The sequence below is a fragment of the Aethalodelphis obliquidens genome, unplaced genomic scaffold (assembly GCF_003676395.1).
Source record: "Aethalodelphis obliquidens isolate GAN/ISIS:26980383/991018 unplaced genomic scaffold, ASM367639v1 scaffold24, whole genome shotgun sequence".
In the NCBI taxonomy this organism is placed as follows: domain Eukaryota; kingdom Metazoa; phylum Chordata; class Mammalia; order Artiodactyla; family Delphinidae; genus Aethalodelphis; species Aethalodelphis obliquidens.
Genome location: NW_020837968.1, coordinates 11942001 through 11960404, shown reverse-complemented (window position 1 = coordinate 11960404; position 18404 = coordinate 11942001). Strand labels below are relative to the sequence as shown.

The window sequence follows — 18404 nt, the reverse complement described above, 5'->3', positions numbered from 1 at the left end:
TGTTGTACATATTTCTTTCTCCTAGTCAGTGATGTTATTAATTTACAATATTAAGTATGAATGAAGGACTACTTTTTAAAAACTATTTTTTATGTTTCATTCAATTGGATTATTTTCACATGAAAAGAGGTATGAAAACTAATTTCTATTAGGTTGTTTGGAATTAAGTATGAATGCCTTGAAAATACACTAAATAGTACAGACTAATTTCCAGCTGGAAAACACGTTGACTATGGAGCACTTCAAGCCTACTAAATAATCATTATTAGATATCCTCACAGGAGCTTGGGCTTTACTTGCAATTCGTATGGTCTTACAATTCCCCCTACAAGGCAGCAAAGTAACCGTTCAGCTTAGCGGTAAACACACAGTGTATGCTTCCTCTCTATTTGAATCAGTGATTTATCCCTACCAGTATGTGCAATTTTGTCATTTCCTAAAATCAGGATTCTTTAATGTACTGACGTCACTTTGTGGCAAGGATTGTTTAATGCCACAGTGTGCAAATGAACTGCATCCCACATCATGTGTAAGAAGCTGAGAACTATACATTGAACTCAATGTACCGATAAGTGGCTGTATCTGTTCGCACCGGCCGCAAGGTCATTTCCTCATTAAGGAGTTGAAGTATTTACAAGTGGAAGAGTGCTTAGCACTATCCTACTGTGCTCTGTGAGGGAGCCTGCTGGGGACACTGAACCCCAAAAGAAGCAAGCAAAGTACAAACCACAGATCAAGTTGGGAATTCACTCCATTCTCACAGGAAAAAGTTTGAGATTATAAAATGGGAGAACAAGTGTTTCGGCATTGTGGGCTCTTTCGCATCAAAAATCAGTCACGTTCTCAGTCCAAATTAATGTCATTGCTCTCATTTAGAGTCTTTCATTCAGAGCGTTAAGTGAGGGAAGAGTTCATTTACTACAGAAGAGCTAGAAAGCTCATTGTTGAAGATGTAACACAAAGATGTGATGAGTTGTAGTTTTAGATGAACTTAAAGACAGGAGCTAACAGAGTTTAACTCATGGAATACAGACCAACCTAAACAACATTCTCCTGTGCTGTGCATTCATTAACTCACTCACTAATTTTGCAATACAATTTTATTCTGATTCTTTATGTAGTGGTTTATTACAAACTGGAACTTGGACCGAGTGACTTCTATTGATCCAGCAGCTACTGCTTTTCAGGCATCACTATGATCTTACACAAGTTCTACAAAAAATTTAGTGATTTATTTTTTACTGTGCTTTCACTTTGTTCCTAAAAGGTTTTGAGCTGCTTTATACCAGAAAAGAAAATAAAATGGAAGAGAAAATCGGGGCAAAATTAAAAGAAGAGCTGGAGGGAAAAAAAAAAATGAGACTGAAGACAAGATTAGCACATAAAATGGACACCATATAGCTGTGAGAGGCCGGCCATGAATGTGAGGGACCAGAGTAAAAAGCGGATACAATTGGTAACAAAATTCACAATTTCCCTAAGAATTCAATATTGACTTCACAGCCACAAAAATGTATTACCACAAATAAGGATAATTACTAAAAAATTTACGGATAAAAAAGATTACTTCCCAGAAGAAACACTTTACCCAAGTAGCGATCATAACTTGATCTCAGGATCAGACAACTTAGTGTATATCCAAACTTATATCCAAAACCATCTATATCATAACTACAAAATAATGGGACTAGTTAGAAAATAACACTCCATAATGTGTGCATTCAAATGAGTGATGGTGTCTTTATAGGCACTTTCTTAGGAAGCTATCTATTATTTTATAGCTTCTATTTCTTAAAACATTTTTGGATGTTTCTTAACAACATTTATCCAACAGGTATTTTATTCGGTGCTTGGTGTTCTGCCTGATGTTGGATAGAGGGCATTTATCAAGAGAGACAGTATTTGCCCTCAAAGAAATTAGAGACCAGCAGGAAAGAAAGGCATTACCTGATTAACTACACGAAAGTTGATGAGTATTTTGATTTCAGAAGTACTGGAGGGTCCAGTTCTGAATACTCTCGAGGTATATGCCTTTAAACATCCACAGTGCTCTTGATGTTTTAATGGTCAATATTCATACAGAATTAGCTCGTATTGGGAATGTAGGAAAGAAATTGTATATAAGTTGATGTAGTTAAGTAGTTTTCAAGAAGCAACAGACTGCTTTCCCCATTATATTCTCTACTAAGAGTCCATATTTCATTCTTCTTTCTCCTCAATGCAAAGGCATTTTTGGCTCATCTGGATACCCTCTATAGTTATCAGGAACTTATGTGTGTGCCAGGGTGGGGGGAGGAGCAGGGAGTGTGGTGGTGAAAAACAAATACATTACACGATTGGCTACAGAGCACCTGAGTCATGCACAAGTTTGGGTAACAGTGAGAAGATAAAACTGGCATTCTGAATCATGAAACACTTTGCAGTTCTCAAGAATATATCGAGAGCAGGAATTATTTTTCTTGGGTGTAGTGATATAACATGAGAGACAGAGAAAGGGAGGAGAGAGAGGAAGGTAGGTCACTACATGTGAACCTTGCAGACTGGGGCAGGCCAATTTACAATTTTCTGTCACTCACAGTTTTGTTTCTGAATTTCCCAGGACAGGTAACTTTGGAGCACTGAGACTATGCAATAGCTCATAATCTAATGCTGAAAGTTATTTTAAACGAATGAATTCCCAAAATATTGTGAGTCCTAGCAGCAGCATTAGAATAAGATTCCAGTCTCCTAAGATTATTATTAGAAAAGAACAGGAATTATTGATTCCCTTACTATAAAGCAATACATCCTATAAAAGAAGAAAAAAATAATCGGGGAAGAGCGAAACTAGGTTTAGTAGAGTTAGAACCCATTATAACAAGAGGCCAAGCTATATACTCCCCACTCAGCAAAAACATCATCTTGGGTTTTGTTTTTGTTTTTCATCAGTTGTTTCCAGAGTAAGTGAAGTTTGAGAGTTGAATTGTCCATTTTGTCATCTGGTATAGACGCAACGCATAACGTTTCAAAGGACACTGATCTGCTCTAAATCTAGCTACTTCCACTCACCTCCTTACACTTTACAAGATAAAGTAATTCACAACTTTCTTCTGTTATTTTGTATAACATCCAACAATATTTTCCCATTCTATTTCTATTCTCCTATCGCCAAATGGCAGTAAATTCCTCCTTGCAATAAATGTTGTCTTATTTTTTAAAAAAAGTCTTTATTACTTATTTGAATTTTCTACAAACCTATACTTACTATAATTCCCAACATATTCACCAAATTGAATGAATGTTATTGAATGAACGCTCTAAATGAATGTTAACTGTTTTTTAAAAAATAGCATTAAAGATGTTTTTAAAAATGAATCTTTTCATATAAAGCTTCGCAAATCATAACCTCTCACATAATACCTCATTATACCAAAGCGTTTAAAAAAATCTAGCTTAGACTATCATAATGAGAAGGGCAAGGTTACAGACTGAATCACCGACTTGTCATGTAGCTTTGAAGTGGGCAATGTTCAGACTCTTTCTAATTCCAGTAATTGTCTTACAAGTTCATACTAAGGTCAGAATGAACAAATACTCACCCAGCATCTTCAAAACACCTAATAGATTGTGAATTGTTATTAAAGATTCAAAGGGCTAGGAGGCATACTCTAAAATTTCATAATCTAATCAGACACTTATTTTTCAATCATAAACCACTTACTAAGTGAATACAATGAGCTGGATAGACCCTGCAAGCAGATGACCTCTTTGCAGCAGAGACCTGCAAATGTCTTCTCCGTCTGAGGGTGTCTATGTTTCTGCTGCCACACTCACCGGGGTCTGTGTCCCTGTGTCTCAAGTTCAACATCCTGAGGGGGTTCGAACTGGTCTGACGAGTCACTGTTTCCCTCAGAGCAGAGCTTTCATACCATACCACTTTACCCCATTCATTCTTCAAACCATTCATCACTCATTCTTCATGCTAGCTGCCCTTCACTTGGGCTCCCAACACTGGTGTGACTAGGATGACGGGGTCAGAATATGGCCACTTCAGTGGAACCATCTATGGCACTTTTGGTCACCAGCGGCTGTGGCGGTGACAGACATTCTCAGAGGTAAAAGACCCACTCTTCATACACACACACACCATGTTTATATATATATATATATATATATATATATTTTTCATACTGTAATTAATTCATGAGTAGTCAGCTGTAAAATATTAGTTTATTGAATCCTAATAAGTACGGTTTAAGTGTATTTTCTGTAGGATCCTCATTTGTATTTTCCTTTTAGAACTGTAGAGTTTTTAATGAACCAGGGATGGTTCCAGTTTCTTCTTTGGACAGAAGGCGGGAGGGGGAGGAGAGAGAGATAGAGAGAGAAGGGAGGAGGGAGAGAGAATGAGAGAGAGAGAGAGAGAGAGAGAGAGAGAGAGGGAGAATAGGAAATACTTCAAATGTTGAGAGACTTGTGGCAAGGTTGTTCAGCAGCCATCAAAGTAGAATCCAGGATTCCAGGCAGTGGGGTCTTCTATTCAACACACTTCACACCATAACCTCATTTTTACATTTTGTCTCATTTTCTAAAATCAAAACAGTAAAATGAAAGGAGAAAAAGAACCCAATAACATGAGTTCTCAAATTCTCTAAATATTCCTCACTTAGAGTTAAGCTCAGTTAAGAGTCTAGGATGCTACACCCCTTATTTGACTCATTTCTATCCCTGCTGGAATTACCCTTTTCTCTGAACTCTGTCTACACTGCTGCAGGTCCTGGTCAACAACACTGCTGGTGTGTGCTACCAGACACACAGAGTGTTCAGCCAGCCTGCCTCAGTCATAAGGGAACACAGCAGAATGTCTTCCTAGAGGCAAGTGGGTTGTTATATCATCTTTAGTCAAAGGATAAAGATACTAAAGATAGGGCTTCCCTGGTGGCGCAGTGGTTGAGAGTCCGCCTGCCGATGCAGGGGACACGGGTTCGTGCCCTGGTCCGGGAAGATCCCACATGCCACAGAGCACCATAAATGCACATAGTGCCAAACTGAATAACAAGGTGTAGTAATTTTTCTTGTTGAATTAAAAATGTAACCCTAACAGGCACATATGTAGCTTCTATGCCTGATTATTATTCTCCCCTCATATATCTTCCTTTTCCTTACACAGCGGCTGAGACCATATTTCCTCTGGAAAAAGACAATGGAATTTTACCCCTTTCCCAATTCAGGTACTAACCAAACTTAATTTTCATTTTTATTTTTTTTCTCGGCTACTTGAGTCATGCCTATGCCAAATTCCTATGAAAAGGGGAAGCAAGTACATTATTTTTCATGCATAACAAATAATTCCATTAAAGCTAATCATATATGGCCTCAAAACGGAACCACTTTTTAGCAGAATGAGAGCCTGGGCCAAAGCCCATCTCAAAGAAGAATGTGAAAAAAGTGAGAAGCACATAATGCAAGAAAACTCACACTGATGTTGGACTAACCAATGATTTCATCTTATGGTGCTAATTTTTCTCCATTCTAATCTTTAAAGAGACTCTTCTGTCTGGAAAGATGAATGGAGCTGAAAAGATGGCAGCGCAAGCTGACGGGATATAGCATGTTCTGATTTAAACAAAGGTGCCTTTGGGAAACTATCAAAGGTTACAAAAGTGAGTAGTTACACAGAAAAATTAAAGAAATTAAAAGGAATCATATTATCCTAGTCAGGGAGTAGATTTTAAAATATGTGTGTGTTTAAAATCTAATTCACTCTGTACAATTTCAGTGGCTGAAGTCTTAGTGCATTAATCAAAATGGGTAGGTGTGGGCTCTGCTTATCCTAAACTCAGACATGCTAAAGGAAAGAAAGGTTAATCTGATAAAGGTATCACTATTTCTAATTGGACTGACGGGCAAGTGTAGTGTGGGTGTACGAGGCAATGTCAGGTGAATTATAGCGAAGTGATGAACTACCTTGAAGATGAAGCAATCAAATAGATAGCTCTAAAAATTACCACGGCATCTTTATTAAACACTTTGGTGCAAGTGTTCCTGTCTCGGCCTTCTTTACAAAGAGCAGAAGCACTGTGTTGTATTTGGTGAAATTAAATCTTAATGGGAGAGCGTCAGCTAAGGCTGCTACCCTTCACTTACCAAAATTAAATGCTAGATATTAATTTCCTTTCTAAGAGGAGGAGATGACATTCTGATAATACTTTCAATTCACAAAATAGTTAAACATCCAAGAGAAGAGTTAGCAAACAGTTTTTAAAAATGTCTCTCACATATTTGTATCTGTGCATTGTGCACTCTTTTTAATTAAAAGTAACGTAAAACATTTGTTACTCATCCTTGTCTTTCTTATAAATAATTTAGCAAGTCATTATTTTGTCTGCAGAAAAAAAGATAATTGTCTCTGAATTATTATGATTGAATTGAATAAAGTCAAGATGTTTTTAGAAAAAACGATAATTGTCTCTGAATTATTATGATTGAATTGAATAAAGTCAAGATGTTTTTGTAATTGGTAGAGAAGAGCAAGTAGTTCCTATTGTTTAACAATCTGCTTTTGTCTCATTGGATAAAAATTTCAAAAAGTGAGACCATAAAGAAATATCTCCCCAAAATGTACCCCTAATCTCACTATCAAGAGATAACTACCAGTAACATTTTTGCCTTATATGAATGTATACATACATATGTAATACATAAATAAGCACATACAAGTGTGTTTTTTATACATACATACACATTATATATATGTGTGTGTACACACACACACATACACACACGCACATATATACACGTTTTTTAATGGAATCAGACTACATAGTTTCCTTTGAATCCAGCTTTCTTTTCTTAGAAATATATTGGAGGCATTTTTTCAAATTAATAATAAAGATCTATGTTAACATTTTTAATGTTTTCATAGTATTGCATTTCATGCGTCTTAGCATTTATTTAACTTAACATATACTAATGAGTATTCAAGTTGTTTTCAACCTTTGGCCATTATGAACAGGATGTATCTTTGAATTAAAATCTGAAATCATACACAAATATGAAAAATTTTATTTAGACTACTTCATGCTGTGAGTCACAAATACTAGATAAATGCTCCAATGGGTGATGGTAATTATTTTATAAACCTTTGAAACTGTAATTCCACTCAGCATTATATGTATGTTTCTCCACTAACTCAGAGTATTTCACATTTCCCCTCACATATTCCTTTGAAGGAGTTAAAAGGTGGTCATTTCTATCTACATTTAACATACTGACTTCCAGTTGGAGCATCCAAAGTTATAAATGTGGGAGAGGCAATACTAACTAAATCTAAGGAACATAGTTGCTTGCATCTACTTTGTGTTCTCTCCAATGGACCAGAGCTTTCCCCTGGTTCTTGGTGTGGGAGGAGCCCTGGGGAATTAACTAGCCTGATTTCTCATTCCTGCCTCTTTTCCTTCAATTGCAGTGATCTTTTCTGTCTTCATCCAGTATCTCCTTTAAATTTCGCTGATGTCAGAATACCTCCTATTAGTCTCCCTTTGATTGTAATCACTTCTCTACTCTAAAACACCTTAGCAATTAAATACAGCATTCATTGAGAGTTTATTTTGTGATCTTGAATTTTATGTGGGTATCTCTGTTCTTCTCTAGTCTGTAAGCTTTGGTCATCAGAGACCCAAGATGCTATTTATTTGGAATCCACTAAAGGCACCTTGCACTTTAAGTAACACACATATTGAATACAGTATTTTAAACTATACTTTATCTATACAGTAATGAGAAATATTTGAGCTTTTGGACACCATCAATACTTTCTCATTATATTATGTAAAACTATTTATTTACTGTATTAATTAATTTAAAGAGAAAGGGTACTTCAGGCAGTTTTCAGTTCGACTTTGAGTTCATTTTGGAGAAGAGATTTGAAACACAAAATCCATGATTTTTGAATGTTGAAAACCATTAGAGTAGAATGAAAGAAATATATGGAGTTGTATTACCTATAAATATTATTATAGCATGTTTTTTTAAATGCTTGATAGCTAAATCAATCTCATTTGATTTTTTGTTATTTACTGTAGCATTTTTGAAGTACCTTTTAGCAAAAATGCATACCTTTATACGATTTGTCCAGCTTTTGAATACAATTTTCCGTACTTTGAGAAGAGATCAAATGATGGCAATACAGTTTGGAAATCCTAGGAGGAAAAAGATCAACAATTACCAAAGAGGTCATGCTGATTTCTTATGTTATTTTTGTTATAATTTAAATTATATTAAATTGCTAGATGGATATCATTTAACTGCACTTCAAATTTCCCATCATGCCCTCAAATAAAACAAAATTAGCAGGTAAGCTTTATCAGTTGAAAGTCAGATATATGGACACTTTCTTAAACACATAGTTTTTATGAGCTGTGGATGGCCGCCTGGAGAAGCTCTGAGCAACACAATGACATAGCCACCTGTCTTCACAGAGCTCACAATCTACATGTTTCTCCTTGATCTTGATGATGGTGTATTTGGCTCCTTTTCTGACATGATTTTTCTTCTACATTTCCCCTCATTGAATCGTCTCTAGCAACAGCTCTGCTTACTGAACACTCTGCCTCTCAGTCTTTATACTTAGAGATGCCTCCACCTAGACGGCTTTGTCTCCAGTTATTCCCATGGTTCATTCCTTCCCTTCATCACATCCCTGTCCAAAGAGATCCTCCCTTACTACCTGCACATAAAATAGTACCCCTGAAACTTTCTATCATTTTAAATGGCTCTATTTTCTTCATAGCAATTACCATTCTTTGATACTATATATTTATTTTGTGTCCCACATGAGATGGTAAGCTTCATACAGGTAGGTACCTTGTTTTGTGCAAAATAATATTTGTTGACTAAATGAATGAAAAAGGAAAGGTGTTATACCCAAATAATTATAATAGAAGGCCACCTGTGATAAGTATCACAGAAGTGATTCAAACAAATGCTGAAGAAGTTCAGAGGAAGAGAGGACAAATCATTTTTTGTTGAGTAACCAAAGAAGCAGCATTTGATTGAGGATAGAAACGAATGCTTTTCATGCATGTGAAACAGGCAAAGTCGTTAGAGAGGTAAAGTACTAAATCGACAGTGGATACTGTAAATAAATGGTCAGACTATATAAAAGTATATGTTTCTCCTTTGTAAAGCAGGCTAATCCTCAATGGAAATGATTTTGGACAATTTTATTTTTCTTAAGAAAAGCTTGGAAGGAAGGACCTCTGCCCAGGGTCAACCTCTTTAGAAGGTTCCTACCTTACAAACACACAGACAATAAATGTATTAAAGAACATGCAGGAACCTCTGTCACTAGGGATCTGGCTCTCCACTCCAGTACAACAGAGCCCCAACCCTAAATATCTGCTTTTATGAATAAACCCAGGGCTTAATAATAAGCCTATTCAGGCCCCAGGGAAAAGACCCACATCTGTTGCTTTGTGTTTATGAAACAAAAGTGACAAAGCCCAAGTGACATGAAGGACAAGAGGTTGTAACAGACACTGCTTTCGAGTACACAAAGAATTTGTGTGACAAAAATGCTTAGTTAAAAGACAAATTAATTAATTCGAATAAAATCCTTCCTTTTGGATAGCATGAATACAATAGAACTTTATATAATGAAGTATTATTTTCTTGTGGTGCTGAAATCCATATTCTGGCTTTCTTTTTATTTGAAATTGTGATTCTAGGGGTACTCAGGAATCAACATAGTGTTTGCAAGAGTGGCGCATGACATATCGGGAATATTTTGCAATAGTAAGTAATTCATATCACTCTTAAACTTGAATGTATGAAGTTAGGTATATGTGAGAAGCATGATAGTGATTCTTTAATGTCGGCACTTGATGAACCCTGAAGACTAGAACTATGGATGGTTAACGTTTTATAAATATATATGTATAACAATAACGTAGGTTTCAAAAAAGTAAATGAAAAGGTTTGTTTTATGCAAATGATCTTAAACTTTTGATATTTGTAACTACTTTTTTAAATTTTTACTATAATAAATCATTTTGGATATTTAAAAAAATTTATTTCTAATTTTTCCCTCTTTTAAAAAAATGAAGTATAGTTGATTTGCAATATTATATTAGTTTCAGGTGTACAGCCTAGTGATTCAGTATTTTTATAGACTATACTCCATTAAAAGTTATGATAAGATAATGGCTATAATTCCCTGTGCTATACAATATATCCTTGTTGTTTATCTATTTTATACATAGTGGTTAGTAACTCCTAGTCCCATACCCCTAATTTGCCCCTCCCTTCTTCCCTCTCCCCTTTGGTAACCAGTAGTTTGTTTTCTATATCTGTAAGTCTGTTTCTGTTTTGCATATACATTTGTTTGTATTATTTTTAGATTCTGCATATAAATGATAAAATGTAGCATTTGTCTTTCTCTGTCTGATACACGTTAGAAATTCAGCTCTACATGAAATGAGGAACATTAGAGAAGAAATAAATGAAGGTAAAGATCTTAATTGATCTTACAGATAACAGTCTTGTTCAAAATAATAATAACAACAATATAATCAGTGATTATAGCTTATGGATAAGGTAAATAAATGACAGCAATATTATAAGGGATGGAAGGGAGGAGTTGGGAATAATCTGTTATAAGGTAGTTGAACTACCCATGAAACAATATAGTGTTATTTGAAAGTGGGCTTGGATTAGTCAAAAAACACAAACAGATTAAAAGTAAAGGCGTGGAGAAAGATATACTATCTAACATTAAGCAAAAGAAAGTTGGAGTAGCTATATTAATTTCAGATAAAACAGACTTCAGAGTAAGGAAAATAATCTGGAATAAAGATGGGCATTACATGATAAAGGGGTCAATTCTCAAAGAAGACATAACTGTCCTTAATGTGTATGTGCCTAACAACAGAGCACCAAAACACATGAAGTAAAAACTAATAGAACTGCAAGGAGAGGTAGACAAATTCACTCTTGTAATTGGAGGCTTCAATACCCCTTTGTAAGTAACTGATAGATCTGGCAGGCAGAATGTCAGTAAGGATACAATTGAACTGAACAGCACTATCACTCAACTGGATCTAACTGACATTTATAGACTACTTCATCCAACAATAACCACACACTCTTCTCAAGCTCACATGGAATATTCACCAAGATAGGCCACACTCTGAGCCATAAAGTATACCTTAACAACTTCAAAAGAGTAGACATCATACAAAGTATGTGTTTAGACCACAATGGAATTAAACTAAAAAGTAGTAACAAAAAGATAGTTTAAAATTCCTGAAATATTTGGAGATTAAACAATACCCTACTAAATAATACAGAGTCAAAGAAGAAGCATCAAGAAAAAAAAATTTTCAACTAAATGAAAACTAAAATACAACTTGGCAAAATTTGTGGGATGCAGCAAAAGCAGCGCCTACAGGGAAATTTATAGCATTGAATGCATATAGTAGAAAAGAAGAAAGATCTACAATCACTAATCTAAGCTTCCACTTTAGGTAACTAGAAAAAGAGCAGATTAAATCCAAAATATGCCAAAGAAAATAAAATCAGAGTAGAAATTGAAAACAGGAAATCAATAGAAAAAAAAAATCAACAAAACCAAAAGCTGTTCCTTTGAAAAGATCAATAAAATTGATAAACACCTAACCAGACTAAGAAAAAAGAAAGAAGATACACATTACAAATATCAGAAATGAAAGATGTACCATCACTACTGATCCCATGGACATTAAAAGGATAACAAAAGAATTTTTTGAACAACTCTGTTCATAAATTTGATAACTTGGGTGAAATGGACTAATTTCTTGGAAGTCACAATCTCAAACAAGGAGAAATAATCTAAATACACCTATAACTATTTTTAAAATTGAATAAATAATTAGTAACCTTCCAAAACAGGCCCAGATGATTTCACTGGTGAATTATACCAAAAAAGGAAGAAATGATACCAATTCTGTATAATTTATTCCAGAAAACAGATGTACAGGAAGCACTTCCTGACTCATTCTTTTCATCATCTATAAAATGAAGAAATCTTACAGGGTTGGTGTGAGGATTAAACAGGATAAAACATCTAAGCACTAGCTTTTTCCTCCATCTTTCCTTCAAGGGTAAAAATCTATTCATAGTCTATCCAACATGTGCTTTTGAAAGTTAAATTAAATTCCATTGACACATATGAGAGACTGATTATAGTGCAATAATGTAGTGAAACAGGACTGAAAGGATCTTGATTGTATCCTCCATCAGTAAAAATATTTTAAGCATCCTCAATATAGTTTTGGTTATCTGCTTGAAATTCTATATGTGTAATACTGTGATAGTAAAATATAATGAGGTAAAAATAAATAGAAATGAGGTAAAAATAAATAGAAATTATAATATTTTCTTCCCTCATTCCTTTGGATCTTCTTGTGTACTTAGTTTTGGGCTCCTCTAATATAATGAAGGAAGCAACAATTAATTCTGTGTCATACTTTAACCTGTGCATTCCACTAACATTTGAGCATCTACAGTGTGTCAGCACTACGCGAGATAGCTTCCCAACTATCTAGGTAACCAAAACTTAGCTGTGTCTTCCCAGGATCCCTCACAGGCTAGTGGAAGAGTCAGAAAATAGGCATTTACAGTTGTGTAGATAAGCAAGGATTGACTCTTCAAGTACCTATACTCTACATCCCCTGACAGAAAATCTTTCACAAATCCTTTATCACTCTTATTTTATTTAAAAGCCCACTTTCTTACTTGGCCCTAGTCAACCAATAACTGTTACCTCTGGTATAGGAAGAGGTGAACACACCATTAAGACAGCTTTGGTTTTGGAAAAAATCTGATGCTGGTTCTCATTTGTTTATAATATTCCTTGGCCAACATGTTATGGGAAAAAACAGGCCACCATGTTATGGGAAGATATTTATGAGCTCAAGAAAACCACCTGCACGATACTTGTACATTGTCACTTTTGAAATGGGGGGGGTGGGGGACAGCTTTCCTGAAAAATAACCTCATCAAGATAAAACACTGGGGATGTAATTCTAAATGCTGCCATAGCCCTTGCGTGCCAGAGCAGACAGCTTTTGCTATTAGCTTTTGACCAGCCAAACACAAATAATCCACTGCCAAAATGAGCTCCTTGGGACAATTTAGGACTCTTTGGAAGTGAATGGCTCTTTGAGCTGGAATGCAGCCCAGGTCCATTTTCAAACCCAAGTCAAAATGACAAAGAGCAAATTTCCTGGGCCACTCACCCCCTAAGTGTAGGATTACTTTAGGTTGGCAGCTGCACTGTTTAACTAGTTATTTAAGGCTTTTCATCAGATACTCATGACCAGCTTCAATGTTGTTAAGCAGGACGGAGCTGATACACTATAGTGGACAAATCCTCCAAGATTAGAAGGACAAGATGGAAATGAAAGGTTATGCACATATTGTTCAGCTTAAAATATTTTTTATATATTCAGCTCTAAGCTGATTAAATACAGGAAAATATTTCCTGAATGAGACCATAGTTAAGTCTGGCTAGGGCTTCGGATTTTCCATAATCTATAAACAACAGTTCATAGACAGTTTTAAAAGATCACCTGGCATTATTCCTGCGTGATCCAACTTTGCTTTCATTGCATGTAGAAAATTCTGTGATGGCAAGATCATCTCCACTGTTGCGACAACAGAATATACATGCAATGGCTAAGAGCTGTGGGAGTTTTTCTCTTCTTTCTGTTCACTATGAGTTTTCAGGAAAACATTCTAAAGCATTCTCTATTATTTGTGTTCTTCTCAATTCCCTAGATTTAGGATTTACTATGTATTTTTTCAATTAAACTATTTGTATATGTTTCTGAAGAAACAACTTTTAGCTGACATTGAGTTGACAATGCAGTGTCAGTCTGAACCTAGAAAGGAAGCCAAGTTCATTTGTATATTAAATTATGTCACAGTCTCACTGAGGGTATTTGCACGGGTGGTTTGAAAACTTTATGATTTCTATTCTGAGGCAGGATTGCTTTGCAGCCAAGCTGACTGGGTGCTTGGTGTCCTCTTTGAAAGACAGAGATGAGAGAGACCTTTAAGATGGCGGAGGAGTAAGAAGTGATCACCTTACTCCCCACAAATACATCAGAAATACATCTACACGTGGAACAACTCCTACAGAACACCTACTGAATGCTGGCAGAAGACCTCAGACTTCCCAAAAGGCAAGAAAATCCCCACGTACCTGGGTAGGGCAAAAGAAAAAAGAAAAAACAGAGACAAAAGAATAGGGACAGGATCTGCAGCTCTGGGAGGGAGCCGTAAAGGAGGGAAAGTTTCCACACACTAGGAAGCCCCTTCACTGGCGGAGATGGGGGGTGGGCGGGGGGGAAGCTTCGGAGACATGGAGGAGGACACAGCAACAGGGGTGTGGAGGGCAAAGCGGAGAGATTCCCGCACAGAGGATCGGTGCTGACCAGCACTCACCAGCCCGAGAGGCTTGTCTGCTCACCCACCGGGGCGGGCGGGGCTGGGAGCTGAGGCTCGGGCTTCGGAGGTCAGATCTGAGGGAGAGGACTGGGGTTGGCTGCGTGAACACAGATTGAAGGGGGTTAGTGTGCCACAGCTGGCTTGGAGGGAGTCCAGGAAAGAGTCTGGACTGGCCTAATAGGTAAGAGACCATTGTTTCTGGGGCACGAGGAGAGGGGATTCAGAGCACCACCTAAACGAGCTCCAGAGACGGGCGCGAGCCGTGGCTCTCTGTGCGGACACCAGAGATGGGCATGAAGTGCTAAGGCTGCTGCTGCAGCCACCAAGAAGCCTGTGTGCAAGCACAGGTCACTATCCATACCTCCCCTCCTGAGAGACTGTGCAGCCCGCTACTGCCAGGGTCCTGTGATCCACGGACAACTCCCCTCGGAGAACACACGGCGGCCTCAGGCTGTTGCAACGTCATGCTGGCCACTGGCACTGCAGGCTCACCCTGCATTCTGTTCCCCTCCGTCCCCCTGGCCTGAGTGAGCCAGAACCCCCTAATCAGCTGCTACTTTAACCCCATCCTGTCTGACAGAAGAACAGATGCCCTCAGAAGACCTACACGCAGACGTGTGGCCAAATCCAAAGCTGAACCCTAGGAGCTGTGAGAACAAAGAAGAGAAAGGGAAATCTCTCCCAGTAGCCTAAGGCGCAGCAGATTAAATCCCCACAATCAACCTGATGTACCCTGCATCTGTGGAATACCTGAATAGACAATGAATCATCCCAAATTTGAGGAGGTGGACTTTGGGAGCAACTGTAGCCTTGGGGTTTGCTGTCTGCAACTGACTAGTTTCTGATTTTTATGTTTATCTTAGTATAGTTTTTAGTGCTTGTTATAATTGGTGGATTTGTTTATTGATTTGGTTGCTCTCTTCTCTTTCTTTTTTTATTACTTTTAAAATATTTTTATTTTAATAATTAAGAACATTTTTGCTTTAATGACTTTATTTTATTATTATTTGTTCTTTCTTTCTTTTTTTTCTCCCTTTTCTTCTGAGCCATGTGGCTGACAGGGTCTTGGTGCTCCAGCTGGGTGTCAGGCCTGAGCCTCTGAGGTGGGAGAGCTGAGTTCAGGACATTGGACCACCAGAGACCTCCCGGCCTCAAGTAATATCAATCAGTGAGAGCTCTACCAGAGAGGTCTGTCTCAATGCTAAGACCCAGCTCCACTCAATGACCAGCAAGCTCCAGGGCTAGACACCCCATGCCAAACAACTAGCATGACAGGAACACAACCCCACCCATTAGCAGAGAGCCTACTTAAAATCATAGTAAATTCACAGACACCCAAAAACACACCACAGGACGCAGTCCTGCCCACCAGAAAGACATGATCCAGCTTCATCCACCAGAACACGGGCACCAGTCCCCTCTACCAGATAGCCTACAAAACCCACTGAGCAAACCTTAGCCATTGGGGGCCGATACCAAAAACAACGGGAACTATGAACCTGCAGCCTGCAAAAATGAGACCCCAAACACAGTAAGTAAAGCAAAATGAGAAAAAAGAGAAATACACAGCAGATGAAGAAGCAAAGTAAAAACGCACCAGACCAAAGAAATGAAGAGGAAATAGGCAGTCTACCTGAAAAAGAATTCCGAGTAATGACACTAAACATGATCCCAAATCTTGGAAATAGAATGGAGAACATACAAGAAACGTTTAACAAGGACCTAGAAGAACTAAAGAGAAAACAAACAATGATGAACAACACAATAAATGAAATTAAAAATTCTCTAGAAGGAATCAATAGAAGAATAACTGAGGCAGAAGAACGGATAAGTAACCTGGAAGACAAAATAGTGGAAATAACTACCACAGAGGAGAATAAAGAAAAAAGGATGAAAAGAATTGAGGACAGTCTCAGAGACCTCTGGGACAACATTAAACACACCAACATTAGAATTATAGGGGTCCCAGAAAAGAAGAGAAAAAGAAAGGGACTGAGAAAATATTTGAAGAGATTATAGTTGAAAACTTCCCTAATATGGGCAAGGAAATAGTCAGTCAAGTCCAGGACATGCAGAGAGTCCCATACAGGATAAATCCATGGAGAAACACACCAAGACACATATTAATCAAACTATCAAAAATTAAATACAAAGAAAAAATATTAAAGGCAGCAAGGGAAAAGCAACAAATAATATACAAGGGAATCCCCGTAAGGTTAACAGCTGATCTGTCAGCAGAAACTCTGCAAGTGAGAAGGGATGGCAGGACATATATAAAGTGATGAAAGGGAAGAAACTACAACCCAGATTACTCTACCTAGTAAGGACCTCATTCAGATTTGAAGGAGAAATTAAAGCCTTTACAGACAAGTAAAAGCTAAGAGAATTCAGCACCACCAAACCAGCTCTACAACAAATGCTAAAGGAACTTCTCTAGGCAGGAAACACAAGAGAAGGAAAAGACCTACAATAACAAACCCAAAACAATTAAGAAAATGGTAATAGGAACATACATATCAATAACTACCTTAAATGTACATGGATTAAATGCTCCAACCAAAAGGCATAGACTGACTGAATGGATACAAAAACAAGACCCGTAAATATGCTGTCTACAAGAGACCCACTTCAGACCTAGGGACACATACAGACTGAAAGTGAGATGAGGGAAAAAGATATTGCATGCAAATGGAAATAAAAAAAAGCTGGAGGAGCAATTCGCATATCAGAACAAATAGACTTTAAAATAAAGACTATTACAAGAGACAAAGAAGGACACTACATAATGATCAAGGGATCAACCAAGAAGAAGATGTAACAACTGTAAATATTTATGCACCCAACATAGGAGCACCTAAATACATAAGGCAAATGCTAACAGCCATAAAAGGGGAAATTGATAGTAACACAATAATAGTAGGGGACTTTAACACTCCACTTTCACCAATGGACAGATCATCCAAAATGAAAATAAGTAAGGAAACACATGCTTTAAATGAGACATTAAACAATTGATATGTATAGGACATTCCATCCAAAAGCAACAGAATACACTCTCTTCTCAAGTGCTCATGGAACATTCTCCAAGATAGATCATATCTCGGGTCACAAAGCAAACCTTGGTAAATTTAAGAAAACTGAAATCATATCAAGTATGTTTTCCAACCACAACGCTATGAGACTAGACATCAATTACAGGGAAAAAACTGTAAAAATTACAAACACATGGAGGCTAAACACTATGCTACTAAATAACCAAGAGATCACTGAAGAAGTCAAAGAGGAAATCAAAAAGTACCTCGAAATAAATGACAATGAAAAGACAATGACCCAAAACCTACGGGAGGCAGCAAAAGCAGTTCTAAGAGGGAAGTTCATAGCAATACAATCCTACCTCAAGAAAAAAGAAACATCTCAAATAAACAACCTAACCTTATGCAAAAAGCAAATAGAGAAAGCAGAACAAAAAATCCCCAAAGTTAGCAAAAGGAAAGAAATCATAAAGATCAGATCAGAAATAAATGAAAAAGAAAAGAAGGAAATGATAGCAAAGATCAATAAAACTAAAAGCTGGTTCTTTGAGAAGATAAGTCAAATTGATAAAACATTAGCCAGACTCATAACAAAAAAAAAAGGGAGAAGGCTCAAATCAACATAATTAGAAATGAAAAAGGAGAAGTAATAACTGACACTGCAAAAATTCAAAGGATCATGAGAGATTACGACCAGCAACTATATGCCAATAAAATGGACAACCTGGAAGAAATGGACAAATTCTTAGAAAAGCACACCTTCTGAGATGGAACAAGGAAGAAATAGAAAATATGAACAGACCAATCACAAGCACTGAAATTGAAACTGTGATTAAAAATCTTCCAACAAACAAAAGCCCAGGACCAGATGGCTTCACAGGCAAATTCTATCAAACATTTAGA

The 18404-nt window shown here is 37.0% G+C and overlaps 1 protein-coding gene across 2 annotated transcripts in view; it reads right to left on the bottom strand.

Annotated features, from left to right (window-relative positions):
• Nucleotides 1-4097: 4097 nt before the first annotated feature.
• The window catches only part of SPATA17 (spermatogenesis associated 17), a 191708-nt gene continuing 177401 nt past the window's right edge, over nucleotides 4098-18404 (bottom strand). Inside the window, exons 9-10 of one of the 2 annotated variants that reach the window (XM_027122208.1) lie at nucleotides 8098-8180; nucleotides 4098-4567 (exon numbers count right to left, since the gene is read on the bottom strand). In XM_027122208.1, the coding sequence (XP_026978009.1) occupies nucleotides 8100-8180 (81 nt within the window). In that variant the 3' untranslated portion in view covers nucleotides 4098-4567; nucleotides 8098-8099. The remainder of the gene's footprint in view (nucleotides 4568-8097; nucleotides 8181-18404) is intronic. The other variant, XM_027122207.1, reaches the window with a different exon arrangement.